At 45.8% G+C, this 17,226-nt stretch overlaps 1 protein-coding gene across 4 annotated transcripts in view; it reads left to right on the forward strand.

The window, feature by feature from the left end:
* The first annotated feature begins 3,965 nt into the window (after positions 1-3,965).
* STARD8 (StAR related lipid transfer domain containing 8) overlaps positions 3,966-17,226 on the forward strand; it is an 81,556-nt gene continuing 68,295 nt past the window's right edge. For 2 of the 4 annotated variants that reach the window (XM_025982823.2, XM_072743651.1), the window contains exon 1: positions 3,997-4,242. In XM_025982823.2, coding sequence (XP_025838608.1) covers positions 4,198-4,242 — 45 coding nt within the window. In that variant the 5' untranslated portion in view covers positions 3,997-4,197. Of the gene's footprint in view, positions 4,243-5,273; positions 5,316-17,226 lie in introns of all 4 variants that reach the window. The other 2 variants (XM_072743649.1, XM_072743647.1) reach the window with 2 other exon arrangements.

The raw sequence follows: 17,226 nt of genomic DNA on the forward strand, positions 1-17,226 counted from the left end.
TTCTCACCCCAGCGGTTCTGACTGTGATCTGTTTAATATCTGGCAGAAGGATTGGATGCCATTACCTTGTGAGGAAGCCATTCTTCCTAATTCACAGGTCTCAACCACACCAAGCTTTTCTTCTCCTTCACCTGGGTTCCTTGACATGGACTGGTGATTTGGGCCTTAAACAAGATACCCTCTCACAGGCAGTGCCAGTTCCTGGGTAAGGAAATAAAGCAACTGGCCTGGTGAGTGTTCATGTGATAGATAGCCACCCCCCCCCCCATCTTGTCTCCCTGCCCTAACTGTTGCACTTTCTTTTTTATTTTATTTTTTTATAGGAGTTCAATTTGCCAACATATAGCATAACACCCAGTGCTCATCCCATCAAGTGCCCCCCTCAATGCCAGTCACCCCGACCCCCCTCCCACCTCCCTTTCCACTACCTCTTGTTCGTTTCCCAGAGTTAGGAGTCTCTCATTTTCTGTCACCCTCACTGATATTTTCATATTCTCTCCTTTCCCCTTTATTCCTTTTCACTATTTTTTTATATTCCTCAAATGAATGAGACCATATAATGTTTGTCCTTCTCCGAGTGACCTATTTCACTCAGCATATACCCTCCAGTCCCATGCACGTCAAAGCAAATGGTGGGTATTTGTCATTTCTAATGGCTGAGTAATATTCCATTGTATACATAAACCACATCTTCTTTATCCATTCATCTTTCGATGGACACCGAGGCTCCTTTCACAGATTGGCTATTGTGGACATTTCTGCTAGAAACATCGGGGTGCAGGTGTCCCGGCATTTCACTGCGTCTGTATCTTTGGGGTAAATCCCCAGCAGTGCAATTGCTGGGTCGTAGGGCAGATCGATTTTTAACTCTTTGAGGAACCTCCACACAGTTTTCCAGAGTGGCCGCCCCAGTTCACATTCCCACCAACAGTGCAGGAGGGTTCCCCTTTCTCCACATCCTCTCCAACATTTTTGGTTTCCTGTCTTGTTAATTTTCCCCATTCTCACTGGTGTGAGGTGGTATCTCATTGTGGTTTTGATTTGTATTTCCCTGATGGCCAGTGATGTGGAGCATTTTCTCATGACTGTTGCACTTTCTATACCCCCAACCTCCTTCCTCGACTTCCTCCCAACCCCCCACCCCCATCAAAGAAAGCAGGCTTTATATACCACACTGATCTTGGGAGGTATTGGGTATGAGGCAAGGGAGGCGCTCACAGATTCAGAGCCCTTATGGCGTGTAGAAAGCAGAAGGAAGAACAAAAAGAGTGAGGATTCATGTTATTTTTTAAAAAATATTTTATTTATTCATGACAGACACACAGAGAGAGGCAGAGACACAGGCAGAGGGAGAAGCAGGCTCCCTGTGGGGGGCCTGATGTGGGACTTGATCCTAGGACCCTGGGATCACGACCTGAGCCAAAGGCAGATCGTCAACCACTGAGCCACCCGGGTTCCCGTGAAGATTCATGCTAAGTGGCAGAACCCACTACGTGTCAGGTTCTTCATGTCCCTCCTTCCTTAATGACAAGGCTGGGAGCTGATTCAATATCTCTATCCTCATCCTCATGTTCCAGCCAGGGAAACAGGGTCCTAGAGATAAAGTGACTTGCTATAGGTGGGTACACAGCCAAAAAGCAGCTGGGCTTGGATCTGAACTCAGGGCTGGATGATGCCAAATCAATACTCCTTCTGCTTTACCAGAAGCAGGGAGAGTCAGGAACATCCAGGACAGGATGAAAGAGCAAGGGAACTAATATCTATTGAACATTTACTATGTGCTGAGCCTGCTAAGTATAAATGGATTTTTTTTTTATCTCAGTGACTCCCAGCAGTAGCCCTCTTACGTAAACAGTTAATCCACAGCTTACATATGAGGCATCAGGCTTGGATAAATGAAGTGTGTTTCCTAAGAGAGCACTGCTAGAAGGTAACAGAACCAGCATTCAAATCTAGGTCTGTCTGGTCCCAAAGCCTTAGCTTCTTCAATAATAACAGATAACATCTACTGAGAATTTACCTTATGCCAGGCACTATACTAAATGTATACTAAATGCTTTAACTTAATTAATTTAAACCTCCCAACTACGTAGGTGCTATTATTATTCCCCATTTTACAGATGGGGAAACTAAGGCCATAGCAAGCCCAAGGTCACCCAGTTAGAAAGTAACAAAGCTAGGTTCTGAATCCAGGCGGTCTACCTCCAGAGTTCATGGGCTTAACACTGTTTTCTAATATCCTCAAAGCTAAACTGGTATGAGAAGCCCAGAACTACAACTATTCTCCTGGTCTCTCAGGTCAGTGTATTGCCTCCAGGGTGAATGCCCAAAGCCACCTCCTCCCAGTGGCCTAAATCCAAAGAAGGAGATGGACTCTAGGAAGCAAGAGGCCATGTGGCCATCCTAGGAGGTCTGTTCTCCTGCCATACAGCCTATCCAACAGTTGATTCATAGTTCTCCATCATTAGGTCTCTGGCTGTGGGGGAAGAGGGCATATATTCCAAGGAGAGAATGCTACTCTGCCTGGTAGCAGGGAGCTACCCTTACAAGACTGTCCATTGGAGGTGAGTGGGAAGGAGCCTTGTCTTGTCTAGGGCTGATCATCATCCTAACAGGGCCAAACAGAACAGACATCTGAGGCAACCCAGAGGTCCAGGCTAGAGAGAAAATGAGAGGTCAGTTATCATAACCTCCCCAGGAGACAAATGGCAAAACAGGGTCACAGAATAAGTTGTAAGCAGGGGTGGAAAGATTCTTGCAGACTCTTGGGACAAACCTCTGGATCAAACCACCAATGAGGAAAGTCCTCAAAGACCCCAGCTGGGGTCTCTGAACAGGAAGTGAGGCCAAGGGGAGTACGTTATTCTCGGCCTTGTGATGACACATGCCCCCAGAGACTCACGCCTGGCCTTTTGCCATGGGGTTCCTAGGAGTCTTCTGGCTGCCAGCCACAGCACCCGGCCTGCTGAGGCTTGGGGGAGGGAAGAATCACTGCTTCTTAAGAGCTTCCTGCCCATAAAACCTCTAGAACTGCCTAGTGCTAACTTTATTTTTCCTGAAAGAACTGACTTCAGTGTTTCCAGGAGGTTAAAGCTCAGATTCCAGGCTAAACTTCTAGATCTGGAGGTTTCTGAGCATGGGAGTAGATAGAGGAGGAAAACATCATCTCCTCAGATGTCAGAAAAGGGCACACACCCGGGTTATCTGAGATGGAAGAGAGCTATGATGCCTTGAGGCATATCAATGAAATGGCCTTTGTGGGCTCAGATTCTCCTTGGAACATCACCTGACTTGTTACGGGCAGCACAGAAATTCTGAAAGGAGCTGTAATTGTTGTCCAGAATGTAGTTTCATCTAGATTTGTCCTGTACTTAACCCCTAATAGGAGTCATACAAAATACTTGAGACTTAGACACCTGTGACCCTGCCTTTCATTGCACAGAAAGGAAAACAGAGGTCCATAAAGGAAAAATGCCTCCCCAGGGTGCCAGAGTGATTCACTATTCTTAGCTTTAAAGTGGAGTTGGAGAGTGACCCAGTGATCAAGGGCCTAGAGTCTCATGTCTAAGAAAGTTTCCCAGGCTCATAGCTTTCTGCTTCCGCCAATTGCCTTCACACTTGCCTAGGTCCTGCCTGGGTTGAATGTTCTCCTCCTGGGCTCTTTTCCTGGCATTCTTTCCACAGCCCCTGTGTGGTCTTGATTATACCCAGAGGCCTCCAGGGATTGCTGGTGTGTCATTCAGCAGGAGGCAAGAAGGCATGCATGCCAGCGTGCAGGTGGCAGACTGATTGGTGAGCCAGCCGGCAGGCTGGACACTCCAAGCTTGGGAACTGTAATGTTCAAGGAATTTCAACTCTCATTGCTCTCTACTCCCAGCCAATTGCTTAACGATGCCGAGTTTGAATCAGTGACCCGCCTCCTGGTCCCTCCTCCTTAGCTAGCCTCTCTCTCCCTCCCTCCCTCCCTACTTTCCTCCCTAGGGCCCTCTGGGAGGCGCCTGAAGAGGAAGCAAGCTGAACTCAGGCCAACCACTGCTCTGTGTCTCTCTTCTCCTCGCTAGGATGGCTGATGGAGCACAGGGCCAGGGCTGATTCTCACAGAGGCCTGCATCCCCTCTAGTCTAGTCCCTAGGGAGAAGGAGGCCTGTGCCCAGCAGAACTCTGCTGGACTCTCCCAGCTCCCTGCACTTCTCCACCATGCCTCTGCTGGATGTTTTCTGGGCTTGCTTCAGGAAAGTAAAGGTAAGTGGCTGCCCAGACCCAGCCCACTCCACTGCTCAGAGGGGAAGAAGGCAGCTGGGGAACCACTGTGTGCCAGCTGGAAGGCAGGTGGGCTTCTGAGACTACTTTGGAGCTTGAAAGAATTGGATTCAAGTTGCTTTTGTCACTTAACCAGTTCTGTAAATGTATACTGCTTTCCCATAAAATTAAGTAGGCTAGCTGAGTATCATAAAAGTCTATTGCTTCCCAGGCCTTGCCACAAAAGCAAGATACTTAATTCCTTTGATCCTCAGTTTCCTCAGCTTTAAAATGAAAACAATAGTGGTACCAATCTCTATAAGGTGATGAAGTTGGTATTATTATTTATATACTGTGTGTTTGCAAATAAAAGAGATGTGTGTAAAGTTCCTAGCATGATGCCTTGCATATATATATATAGATATATATAGCATCCATATGAGAGGCAGTAACTATTATTATGATTACTCTTACTAATTTCTGTCAACATATATCAAGCTCTGTGCTAGGCACCATGGGAGTTACATGAAGACAAAAAGGGGCATGGCTTCTGTCCTCAAAGAGGTGGTAAAAAAAAGTGACAGGTCTTTATCAAGAACCTACTATATATGCTAGACAGTCAGTAAATGTTTTTAAAGATTTTTATTTATTTATTTATTCATGAGAGAAAGAGAGAGAGAGAGAGGCAGAGACACAGGCAGAGGGAGAAGCAGGCTCCACACAGGGAGCCCAACGTGGGACTTGATCCCAGGTCTCCAGGATCACGTCCTGGGCTCAAGGCGGCGCTAAACCGCTGGGCCACCAGGGCTGCCCAACAGTCAGCAAATTTTTGTTGAGTGCCTACTATATCCTGGACATGGGGAATACATGAGCACAACAGGACCCACAAGGATATGGAGGGCATAATTTCTGCTCTCAAGATCCCAGGAACTGATGGTTATTTGGTATCTGCCATGTACTGGACATAGGCACTTTCAATTCATTAACTGTGGTGGTAATCTTTGCCAAAACCCATTGTTTTCCTGTTTTTATAGGTGGTGAAGGAACACTGTAAAAGATTTGGGAAGGTCATTCAGGTATGCCTGACAGAGTTGGGGTCTGAACTCCTAAAGTCCCTACTTCTCTTGACACTATGTGATGTCACACAATTTAATTCAGTAGGGAAAATTTTAAATAAGTAGCCTGACTGTAAAATAGGACAAAGGAAAGGCTGAGACCCTTGGAAAGAAAAATCACTTCCACCAGAAGGGACTTGGAAAAGTTTCACAGGAGGTCACATTTGAGCTGAGCCTGAGGCTTGAAGGAAGAGAAGACTTTGTCAGTCCTAAATTGGGGGAAGGGCATTCCAGGCATGCCTGGCAGAGGGAATTTTGTGAGCAAGAGTCTGGAGGCATTCAAATGGTGGCGAGTTGGGGGAGGGCTGGTTTTGTAGGGTGTCTCAAGTACAGGGTCTGAGGGGAGAAAAGCTAGATAAGTGGAATGGGGCTGCCTCCCATAGGGTTTAGAATTGATGCCTGGGGCTGTGGTCTTTACCTAGTGGGAGTCCTAAATGTGATTTTCACCTATCTGCAGTCAAATGGGAGAAAAGTGAGAGTGATGTAGTACAATTTTCAGAAAGCTAAATTAATTCAACTCAGAAGACTATTATTTATTTGGAGATTATTACGTCCTTCCAATGGGGTGGGGTTCAAGAGTGAGAAATTTTAAAAATATCTGTCCTCAGCAAAATAAAAAGTTTGCAGTTCTTACTCTTTCTTTCTTTCTTTCTTTCTTTCTTTCTTTCTTTCTTTCTTTCTTCTTTCTTTCTTTCTTCAAAATTGTCTTTCTCACCTATGATATTCCAAAGTCCAGAGACTGTTGTTTTAGGGGATCAGGAGGATTTCAGTAAAGTAGGGATATAATTCAATGGACACTTTTAAGAAATGCACTCCAGCAGCCCTTCCACTCCAGTTTAGAAGGGCCCAAGTGGTGATGCAGAGGCCAAGAAGATGGCAGCGATGGCAATGAGGCTAGGTGGCAAGGAGATGATAAAAAATGGATCTAATGATAAGGGCAAGGCAGAGGAGAAGCAAAAATGTCTGTGAGACTTGACACCTGATTGGCACCACTGTCCTCTACTCTCTGGTTAACCAATCTGGGTGATTGGCAGGGATTTATATCACTTTGTACTCATTACCTCAGTCTCAGACTCCCAGCAAACTCTCTGCCCATGTCAGTCTCTTAGAAATTGTTGGGGCAGGAGAGCCCCCTAAAAGACTTGGAGACCTCTATCCCAGTCCCAGACACTAGCACACACACACATACACATCCACTCCTGCATGTCCACAAACATAGGATGTACACATATATATGTTATAGTTACACACTCATGCATAGATACACCATTCAAGTGTGCACACACATCCATATCAAAATAAATACATTCAAATGCACACACACACACAGAGTGCACATCCACAATCATGTAAACTCACACACATATGCCTGAATGCACATACAGAGATAGGCACACATGTACACAAATCAATACCTTCCCATGCATAAGCATGCAGACACACAGAGACCTAGGCACATAGACAAAGTCATGTAGACATACAAAAACACTCACATGGCACAAAGGTAGATATGCATGCATGCCCACACACAGGGCTATGGCAGATATGAATCAACACATGGTTGTATCTCAGGGCTAAGAGGCAGCCTGCCAGACCCACATACATGCTACTTTTGCAATGCTACTGCTTTGAGATCCTGGTCAGAGAGGCAGGCCTTCTGGGCTTCTAAGCCCAGTTAAGGGCATGGGCTTCTCTGAGCCACCTTCCCATTCTGAGCCAGGCCCCCTTATGAGCAATTGCCTGATTGTGGGAGAGCTGACTGCAGAGAGAGGCATGGCTGTAGTAGTCTGCCATAGCTGAAAGGCATCTTTTAGATCACCTAATTCAACCTTCTTGTGGTCCTAATGGAGACACCAAGCCCCCTACCATCCTATACCATATAGTGCTCTCTAACAGCTAAAGATATATGAGGGGGAGGGAAAGCAGAGAAACTTAGGTTTGAATTCCAACCCCCCCAACCTGATACACACACACACACACACACACACACACACACACACACTAGCTGCCTTTGAGCAAGTCCTTTCTGAGCCTCAGTTTTCTTATCTAAAAAATGATACTAATCAGTGCCTGCCTCACAGAGATGCTATGAGACTTTGGAGCGGTTGTGTCTTTAAGGTGTTCAGCATAGAATTGGTGGTCAACACATGACTCGTTGAAAGCAGATTTCTAAACTGCATGCTGGGGGGCACCAAGGCAAAAAACAAGGGTTATTCTATATTTGGAAACTCCAGGGTTAAGATCTCAGGTCTTTTTTTTTTTTAAGATTTTATTTATTCATTCATTAGAGACAGAGAGAGAGAGAGAGAGAGAGAGGCAGAGACACCGGCAGAGGGAGAAACAGGCTCCATGCAGGGAGCCCAACGTGGGACTCAATCCCGGGATTCCAGGATCATGTCCTGGGACAAAGAAAGGCACTAAACCACTGAGCCACCCAGGGATCCCCAAGATCTCAGGTCTTATCTGCTCCTTAGGCATATTACCTTCAGCACTCTACTCTGGCCCTGCCTGAGTTTGGGAGCTGAAGGGTGCCACCTCAGAAGCCAAAGATACTGGGAAGGTAGCAAGACAGCAGGCCAGGGCCCAGGACTGCTTGAGCAGCACTGGGGTTAGGGGCAGCCAAGGGACAAGACGTTTGGATGTGAGATGAACCCAGTATAAATAGTTCCATATGTGTCTCATGTGTCTTCCCTGGAGACCAGCAGGGGCCTGAAAGGTATCAATGGCCTCTCAGCACAATCGAGGATGCATATGAGTCCAGTCCCCACTCCAGCCTCACACTCACACATGCATGCACACAGGACTCTTTCTTTGATGTGTCCTTTTGCTTCTTTCCAGCACCTAACATGGTGTTATGCACATAACAAGTGACCAGAATTTGGATCCTGTCTCATGTAACTCACTTTGTATCAGGTGGACATATCTATTTCTGGAGGGCACTGATCTGGGAGGTGGAGAATCTGGCTGGAGCTCCATCTCAGCCATGACCTCTAGGTGACTCTGAGAGGGTAAATACTCCCTGCTGTCTCTCAATTATTTTCTCTTATAACAGGTAAATAGTCATACAATAATCAGAGATGGAAAGGTCTATGGAGGTCATCTGTTCCTCTCCCTTCCCTCCTTCTAAACTGTGGATGAGGCACAAAGATGGAAGGAGATGTGCCCAAGGTCACAGGGGGGCAGTCAGAACACAGCCAGATCTATTACATAGACCATAATCTCTTTCCTCCCCCTGTGGCAAAATCCAAACACAATTTGTCTGTGGTAGAATCTAACGGCAATACTAAGTGGGACTTTTACACACATGTCACATATACATGCACAATAAGCACACATGGCAATATCCCTGTCTCACCTACTTGCAAAGCTTCTATGGGAGGCAAATTATGGACAGAAAAGTCCTTTGTAAACTGGAAAGCCTCAGAGAGTTTAGCCATCCAGTCATGGTCCAACAAGGGACATGACACTTGTCCCCAGTCACTGTACTCTCATACTTACTCGTATATAGGAGATCAAGGGCTTTCCTGAGTTCACTTGAGGATATATTCTCAAACACCCTCTCCTATGAATGCACTGCCACAATGTGCATGGGACTTGCATGTGGCAGTTCTCATACCTGGCTCCTTGGCGCCTGTTCATATGGGTGTGTGCTTCACACTCCCTCTGCCCCTTCATATTTATGTACATATATACAGTCATGTAAGCACACATACTCATGTTTGCTTCTTCATACCTGGGGCTCTTTCTGTCCCCTGGCCAGCTTACCACTTCCTAGTTTTTGACCAGAATCAGTCTGGCAGGATGTGGGGTGAAAGTGTGACAGTAACTGGGTGATTTAGCAGCTGTATTCCCAGCTTCCAGGATGTATCTACTTTTCCAGGCCTTTGCCCTTATTGTCCCAAGCAAGACCAATTTGCCACATACAGTATGCATTCATTGTGGGAGGGGCAGGAGGAATTGTAGAGAATTCAGGATAGCATATGAATTTATAGAAACTCTTAAATGCTTCTGGATGCCATTCCTACATTCCATGTAGGAGTCCTATCACATCTTGTCAAAAGGAGGGCCAGACATTGTTGCATACTTCTAATGATGCTCATGACCTCAAATATCCTGTTTCTTTTTTTTCCCTAAGACTTATTTATTTATTTGAAGGGGGAAAGTGGGGCAGAGGGAAACAGAGTCCTAGAAAGACTCCTCACTGAGCATGGAGCCCAGTGCGGGGCTCAATCTCACAACTTTGAAATCATGACCTGAGCAGAAACCAAGAGTCAGATGCTTAACTGACTGTACACCCAGCTACCCCTCAAATAGCCTGTTTCATCTGAGGACACTGCCACAGGTCCCTTAGCCAATATGTGTGTGTGTGTGTGTGTGTAAGTGGAAGGTGTATACCTATACATCTGAGACTTATACCTACAGTTACCTCTCAATCACTGGATCCAAAGAAAGGAATTATTACATACTCCCAGGTCATGGGAAAACCACTTAGTGAGGATAGGACAAGATCTTATATCCCACTGAAGTAGTCTTCACCCTTAGGACCTCTCTTTGCATTTCCATAGCTTAATTGACTTGAGTGTCGGGTAGTGACTCCTGACATGGGTGAAAAATGCACACTATGGATTGTCTCTGTGTGGCTAATTGTAAGTTGCCTAGATGCTGACATATGTCACATATTTGTGAGGTTCTTGTCAATGTGTTGAAGTAAAAGAATAGGTATGCTAATGTTATTGACACACATGGACTTAAAGAGAGCGTGAGTTGGTTTCTGGGTGATCTAGGAACTTCCCTGGGAGGAATTTCCTGGCTCAGAACAGAAGGCAGCTTGGTGTGGCAGGAAGAACACCGGGCATGGAGTCAAACTGGCTTGGATGTAATGCCCACCTCTGCCACATTTAAGCTGAGCGGTCTTGGGCAAGCCACCTCTCCTCAGTGGATAAGACTTAATGGAGTTTCCAATGAAATGATGTATATAAAAGCCTAACATATGATAGACATGCAGTTGGATCAGAATCTGATGAGATGATTTATGGAGAAAAAGAGTAGGGAGTCTTCTTCAAGGGGGAGTAAGGTTGGAGACAGAAGAAAGAGGAGGCACAGAGCCAGGGGACTTGCCTTGGACCTAGAAATGGGGTGCAAATGCTTATAGGAGCAGAGGTCAAAATGAGAGACTTGCAAATTTGTATGTGGGAGTTCGACTTTGCCAAGGGTACTCTTGATGCAGTGAAAAAAAAAACAGGGTGTCCAAAGTAACAAAACATGAAGTCGAGGTGTTCACTCTCTGAGCCACAACTTGCTAGCTGTGTGACCTTGAGAAAATTACTTCACCCCTTTGAGCTTTAGTTTCCTGCTCTGTAAAATGGAGCTAATAATAGTATTCACTTCATATGAGACCTGAGTTACCATGTATCAAGCACTTAGAAAAGCACCAGGCACATAGTTAGTGAGCATTAACCATTTTTATTATTTATACACTGGGAAAAATTATAATTCCTACCTCCCAAGGTTGCAATGAGGATCACATGAAACAAGGATGGCAAGGACTGTTGACATGTTCATTTATTATTATCTTGAAGAAAATGGGAGGTTTCCTTAAACTGGGAATAGCCTTGAGGAATTCATTCCTTCACTCATTACCAAGCAATATTTATTCAGAGCTAACTATGTGCCAGATGCTGTGTCAGGCTCTGAGGAGATGGGTAATGGTTAACAAAATAGCTGCAGGTCTCTAACCTCATGGAACTTACTGTCTTGTGGATTTAAAATGACAGATTTTCATACTCACCCCCAAGTGCCCCGTTGGTGTATATGACTGATTCAGTCCAGAAAATGCCAGGGAGTGGAACTTAACAAATTTTATCTATCTAGCATCAGTGCATGGCAATCTCACTTAGTCTTCAAGGCAAGAGAATGACTAAATTGGAGTTCCCAGTACTTCTTGCAACAGCACTGCCAGAACAATCTTAACAGTGGGCCCAGCATGAAGGTGAAAATGGAGACCTCCAGAATTACCTGATCTGAACTCCTAACCATTGTGTCTCTTTTTCCCAGTTGCCCCATTTCAGCACAATTAGTGCTATTTGATCAAGTCATCAAGAGACTGAACAGTATTTGTCCTGGGAACTAGGAGAGATGGAGATGGGCACTGGGGAGGTGAGATGGGGAGTAGGAAGCAAAGCTTTGACTCTGACTTATGTCTTGGACATTAATTTTTACTTTACCTTTAGTTTCATTGGCACTGAAAGGAGTGTGAATGCAGGCTGCTGGGGGGGTGGGTGGAAGACATATCTGACAATATGGCTGGTGAAGGCAGAAGTAACTGGAAAAGTTTGCAGATTGGCAATGCCAGGTTTGTTTTCCCTCCAAAGTACTGCAGAAAGTTAAAACTAGTATTAGCTAACATTTATAGAGTACACATTATGTGGTAGACACTGTTCCATGCCCTTCACATATATTAACTCAGTTTATCATCACAGTAACTGCAAGGCTATTATTGCCATCATCCTCATTTTATGGAAACAGAGAAAAAAAGTTAGGAAACTTACCCAGTTAGGAAACCAGGAAACTCACACAGCTATTATTGGGATTTTAAACTCACGTAATCCAGGTCCAAAGTCCATGTTTTATATACTATGTTTATGTAATCTCCGCTCAGTTTCTCTATCTATAAAGTGACTATTTTAGACTGGTTTATCTCTGAGAGTCTTTCCAGCTCTGCCACTCTCATTATATTTCATATATAGTTCTTTGAACCTCCAAGCAAAGTGGGAAAAAACTGCTCCCCGAATGTCAGTGATTTCTATGCAAGGTCCCTGGGGAAGGGGAAGGGAACTCAGGCTCAGGAAAATGAGCCTGCCCTGGAGGTTGGTCCCCCCTACCGGGAGGTCCAGTAGGGCCTGAAAACAGCTGGAGGCTTGGCAAGCTCTGGGAGCCAGGGCCGGGCCTGCATTTCCAAGTCACTAGGAATAATAACAGGGAGCAGCAGCTCAAATGGCCTGTGCTGGGATGGGGGGTGGGGTTCACAGAGGTTTAAAGGAGTGGAGCTCCTTGACCCCACCTCTCTGGCCCACCCCTCAAGCTGCTGCTGCTGCAACAAGGGACCTTGAAGTCCAGTTCAACTGGCAGTTCCAAGGCCGTAGTTGCCAAGGGGCAGAAGAAAGGAAGCCCTACACTTGGGTAATGGGGCTTGAGGCCCTGGAAAGTAGTGTGGGCTAATTTTCCCTGGACTCTCCTCTGTCTTGGGCTGGGTCACCCTTGGATCTTGGGAGAAGAATATGATATAATGATATAATACAGTAGCTGCTGGAAACAGGGCACCAATCTGCTAGACCAGGGTCAGCCTCTATTTCCCCTCTCTGAGCCCCAGTTTCCTCATGTACAACATATGGAGAATATTATTTACCTCATAACTGTTTGCAATGATGACATTTACAAAAGGGCCTACCACATAGTAGGTGCTCAGTAAATTTGAGTGAAATTTGAAGATAATTGCTTGGTTGCTCTAGGTGATCCTGGCTCCATGGTTTGTGCTCTCAGTTTCCTCATCTGAAAAATAAGATTTACCTGCCTGATGAGAGCCTGAACTTGGGAACATCCTCTGGAAGTTAAAAGACAGTAGGAAATACTGATGTTACTACCCTCAGGTTCAGGAAGTGGGGTTTTTTTTAAGGTGATTTCTTCATCTCCTCTCCCCACCCTTACTCCCACCCCTTGTTGGACTAGCCCAGAGTCTGGAAAAGAGGCTTTACTCCACTTTGGAACCACTGTCTCTCCCCTTCAGTCCCTCCGCGTCCTCACCCCATCCAAGGCCCTTCTCCTAGAACTCTCGAGCTCTGGGCAGGAAGGAAGGTCCCTGTTGGTTGGTGGGAAAGTCAAGCCTTAGGGATATGACATTCCTGAGATTATCCAAAGAAACCCTGGAGGCTGCAGCTACAAGCTTGCTCTCCTTCCTGGCCTGCTATCTTGCCTGCTGTGGAGGCAGAAGGACAGTAAAGGACAAAAGGCTGGGGGAAAGAGGCCCAAAAAGCAAAAGGCTGGTCCTGGAACAGCCCTGCTGGCCAGGTATGAAATGGGGAGCGGGACAGGAGGACAAGAGGCCTTTCCATAACTGGCAGAAAGGAATTAAGGTGAGAAGGGTTCAAGGCAGCAAGAATTTCTGTCGTGGGAGGAGTTATAAAATGATATGCAGATAAGCATTGCTGAGGCTACAGGTCAGGGTCAGGTACTCTTTTGGGGGGCAGGTGAGTAGATATGAGACCACCATATCTAGGGTTCTGGTGGCTAGGAGAAGACAGGCTTTCTGGGAGGCCCCACATCAAGCTAGCGTGGGATAGCTTGTACCCTCAAAGAGGAGACAAAAGAAGTAGATCCTCTGGGAATTCCTCAAAAGGCTGTCCCAGACTCTGGGACCTTCTAGAAGTCATGTCTTTCATTGCCCTTTCACTGCTTGGATTGTCCCTTACCCCCCTCCCTATGATGGGACAATGAGAATTGTTAAGGACTTGCCTATCATTATAGGCAACAAAGAATTGGAGGACCAGCAAAGAATTGGTCAAAGGCACATGGTCAAGCCCAGAATGCCTGTGCTGGTCAGTCTTACTCAAATCAGGTCTCCTTTGCCCTTTCCAGGAAAGAGATTGACATCCCTCAGGCCTGTAGCATCCCCTGAGATTTCACACCCTGAACATGAGCACATGTTCCCAGTCCTCTGGAATGGGGTTTAAAAGTGGCATCATAACACCAGTGCTCCAATTTAGAACCTGGTGGCAGGATGATTCCAGACTCAGCCCACACAATGTCCTTCATATACCCATATGTCTCCATATTGGACTGTGAGCTCCTGTAAAGACCTAGCCTGTGTCTTACCTACCTCTGTGTCCAGCCCCACACAGTACATATCCTAGGCCTAGACTAGAGGAAGTTAGCTGAGTGTATAGGACATACATGCATACTCAAGCACATACTAGTGGCCAGACCCAGTGTACCCCATCCCAGCAGAGAAACCCTAAGATGAAGAGAAGTCAGCTCTTGAGGAATCAGAAGAGCCTGCTTCCCACAGTGGCCTCATTCTGTGTTGGCAAATCACCAGCTGGGGCTGGGTGTGGAGGTGGTGAATGCCCACTCTGGAGGCTGAGAGGGTCATGCTGTGAATATGGCTCTGTGTGGCCTAGCTGATAGGGCTGGAGGAGGCTGGAATGTGAAGAACGTGCTCTTATGACTGGCTCTAGGCCTAGGTCTGTGGCACAGGGCAGGCCAGGGGATGAGGGCAAGCAGAGAAACCAGGCAAAGTTTGAAAAGTCTCCAGGCTTGCCCTGAGATAGCAGGGCAAGGGCTGGTCATAGTACTTGCTGGCCCAGCAGAGAGAGAAGTTGCTATAGAGAGTGAGTTATACTGAGTGTCCTAACCAATTATGGCTGAGGACTCCTTGGGTCAAGACAAGCTCTGTCAGAAGCCTTTGCAGCTGGTCTCCAAACCACCCTGCTCAGACTTCCTACCTTCTCACACGGCAACCAGCTTTCTGCTCCCATCCCCTTTTTAGCTCCTGTTCTCTCTTTTTCACACTTTCTTTTCATTTTCTTAGATTTTATTTATTTATTCATAAGAGATACACAGAGAGGGCAGAGATATAGGTAGAGGGAAAAGCAGGCTCCCCATAGGGAACCTAATGCGGGACTTGATTCTAGGACCCCAGGATCACAACCTGAGCCAAGGCAGGCCATTCAACCGCTGAGCCATCCAGTCGTCCCTCTTTTTCACACTTTCAACATGATCCCCTGTTTCTCTCAAAAACTCCTGATTTGTCTTTTTATGTGGGCTACTCTATTGCCCACTAGACTGCAAGTTCCTCAAGTGCAGGGACCATATCTGTTTCTGTGTGATTTTTCTGTGTAAGTCTACTACAGTGCCTTCTGGACAGCTCCAAGTGGATTCTCCACAGACTCCTCAAATCCAACAGGTTCAAAACCGTATTCATGACAAAAGGAAGATTCCCCTCGCCCCTCACCCCAACCATGCCTTTTTCTCCATTCCCAGCCTCAGTTACTAGCCCTATTATCCACCCGGTTGCATAGTCCAGAAACTGGATTCATCCTTGACTTCTTTTTTAGGCTCTCACAATCCTATTGCTGACTTTGGTTTTACCACTTAAATAGTGCATATATCAGTCCTCTCTTTTTCTGTCCCAAAGGCCAATGCTCCAATCTGGCCTGTTTCTAGTTTTATCCAACCTCCCCCAGTCCCATTCCCAATCTATTTTTCACTCAATAGACATAATAATATTTTGAAATATAAATCTGACCTATGGTAGGCTTCTGTTTAAGCTCCTTCAATGGCTCCCCACTGGGCTCAGGATAAAGTCCAAGTTCCTTAACATGACCTACAAGGTCTTTTGTAATCTGGCCCCTACTCCCTGTTCCAGACTCATTTCTTACCCTACTCTTCAGCCAGACTATGCACTTGCACAAACCACACGCTTTTATACCTCCTTGCCCTTTTCTATGCTCTTCTCTCTACCTGCCATGCTCTTTGCCTTCTTGTCTGCCTTATGAACAACTATTCATCCTTTAAGACCTGTTCCAAATGCTGCTTCCTTCATAAAGGCCCTCATGACAATGCATCTGCACTCCCAGCAACTAATTACTCCATTTGCTCAGTTCCACAGGGTTTTATACTTTCCAATAGCACTTACATGGAATTGTGATGATTTGTACACATGGTTTCCTCTCCCACCCACTTGGCTGTGAATTATTCAAGGGCAGGGAATGTGTCTGATTTGTTTGAATCCCTGAGTACTTAGGACAGGGTTGGCCCTGAGGAGGCTTGTAGGGAGTGAATGAATGAATGAACAAATGATGGGAAGACTGTCACCACTAATCCTGGTCCTTTGTGGCCGTCTCTGTAACTGCTGGACTCCTGGGTTCAGAATACTCCCAAGTGTGAGGAATATATTCTACAACAGGAAACAAAAGGAGCCTCCACTCTGAAGCAGAGGTCTCTAATGTAGAAGTTTATACCTCACTTTTCCCTGTAAGGTTCTCAGCTATGAAGATCAGGGTCCAAAGTGGAATGGGACTCATAGTTCTGGCCCAGCCAAAGTTATCCTGGACCCCAGGAAAAAAGAATAGGATGCAATAAAATTGGGAGCTCCATAGGCCAAAAGTATAAATTTGGTTCTGACATTTTCTAGTTGTGTGACCTTGGGTAAGTCATTTCACTTCTCTGGACCTCATTTTCCTCATGTGCTACATGAGGATAAAACAAAACAAAACAAAAAAACCTACCATATGGAATGCGTCTGACAAACAAGGTCACTTATTTGTAACCTGTAAATCCCTATGTAAAATTAAAGACTAATTAGCTCCTGAACTATCTTTAATTCTGTTATACCCACGATGGGTTGGAGGATAGAGTGGGAGAAGAGGGAATTTAATGTGAATAGAATAGCAGAGTAACAGTCTATTCCACACATCAGTTCATCTCCTAATTTCCCAGAATGGTCACATTTAGGACCTCACAGGGGACTGCTTCCACCCTCTGTCCCACTCCCTTATCCTTTTCTTTTACTCCTCTCTTGTCCACCACTGAGAATTTTATTGACTTGCTTAATCATAGGCCCCTTTGTAGCTTATAGAGGAATTCTGTATTGCTCTTGATTACTTTCTCCTCTTTTTACACCTATCTCATTCTATGATTTGCCATCTCTCTCATACTAGCATCCCTCAAGGTCCTTGTCAATGAACACCCAGGGGAACACCTCCCACCCTTCCTCTCTCCTGTGGCCAATTGTGGGTTGAAGATTCACCAGATTGTCTTGTAGTCTACCAGGGTGGAGCTGAACTTTACCATTTTAAAGTGATCTAAGGCTGAAACT

The sequence above is a fragment of the Vulpes vulpes genome, chromosome X (genome assembly GCF_048418805.1).
Source record: "Vulpes vulpes isolate BD-2025 chromosome X, VulVul3, whole genome shotgun sequence".
NCBI lineage: Eukaryota > Metazoa > Chordata > Mammalia > Carnivora > Canidae > Vulpes > Vulpes vulpes.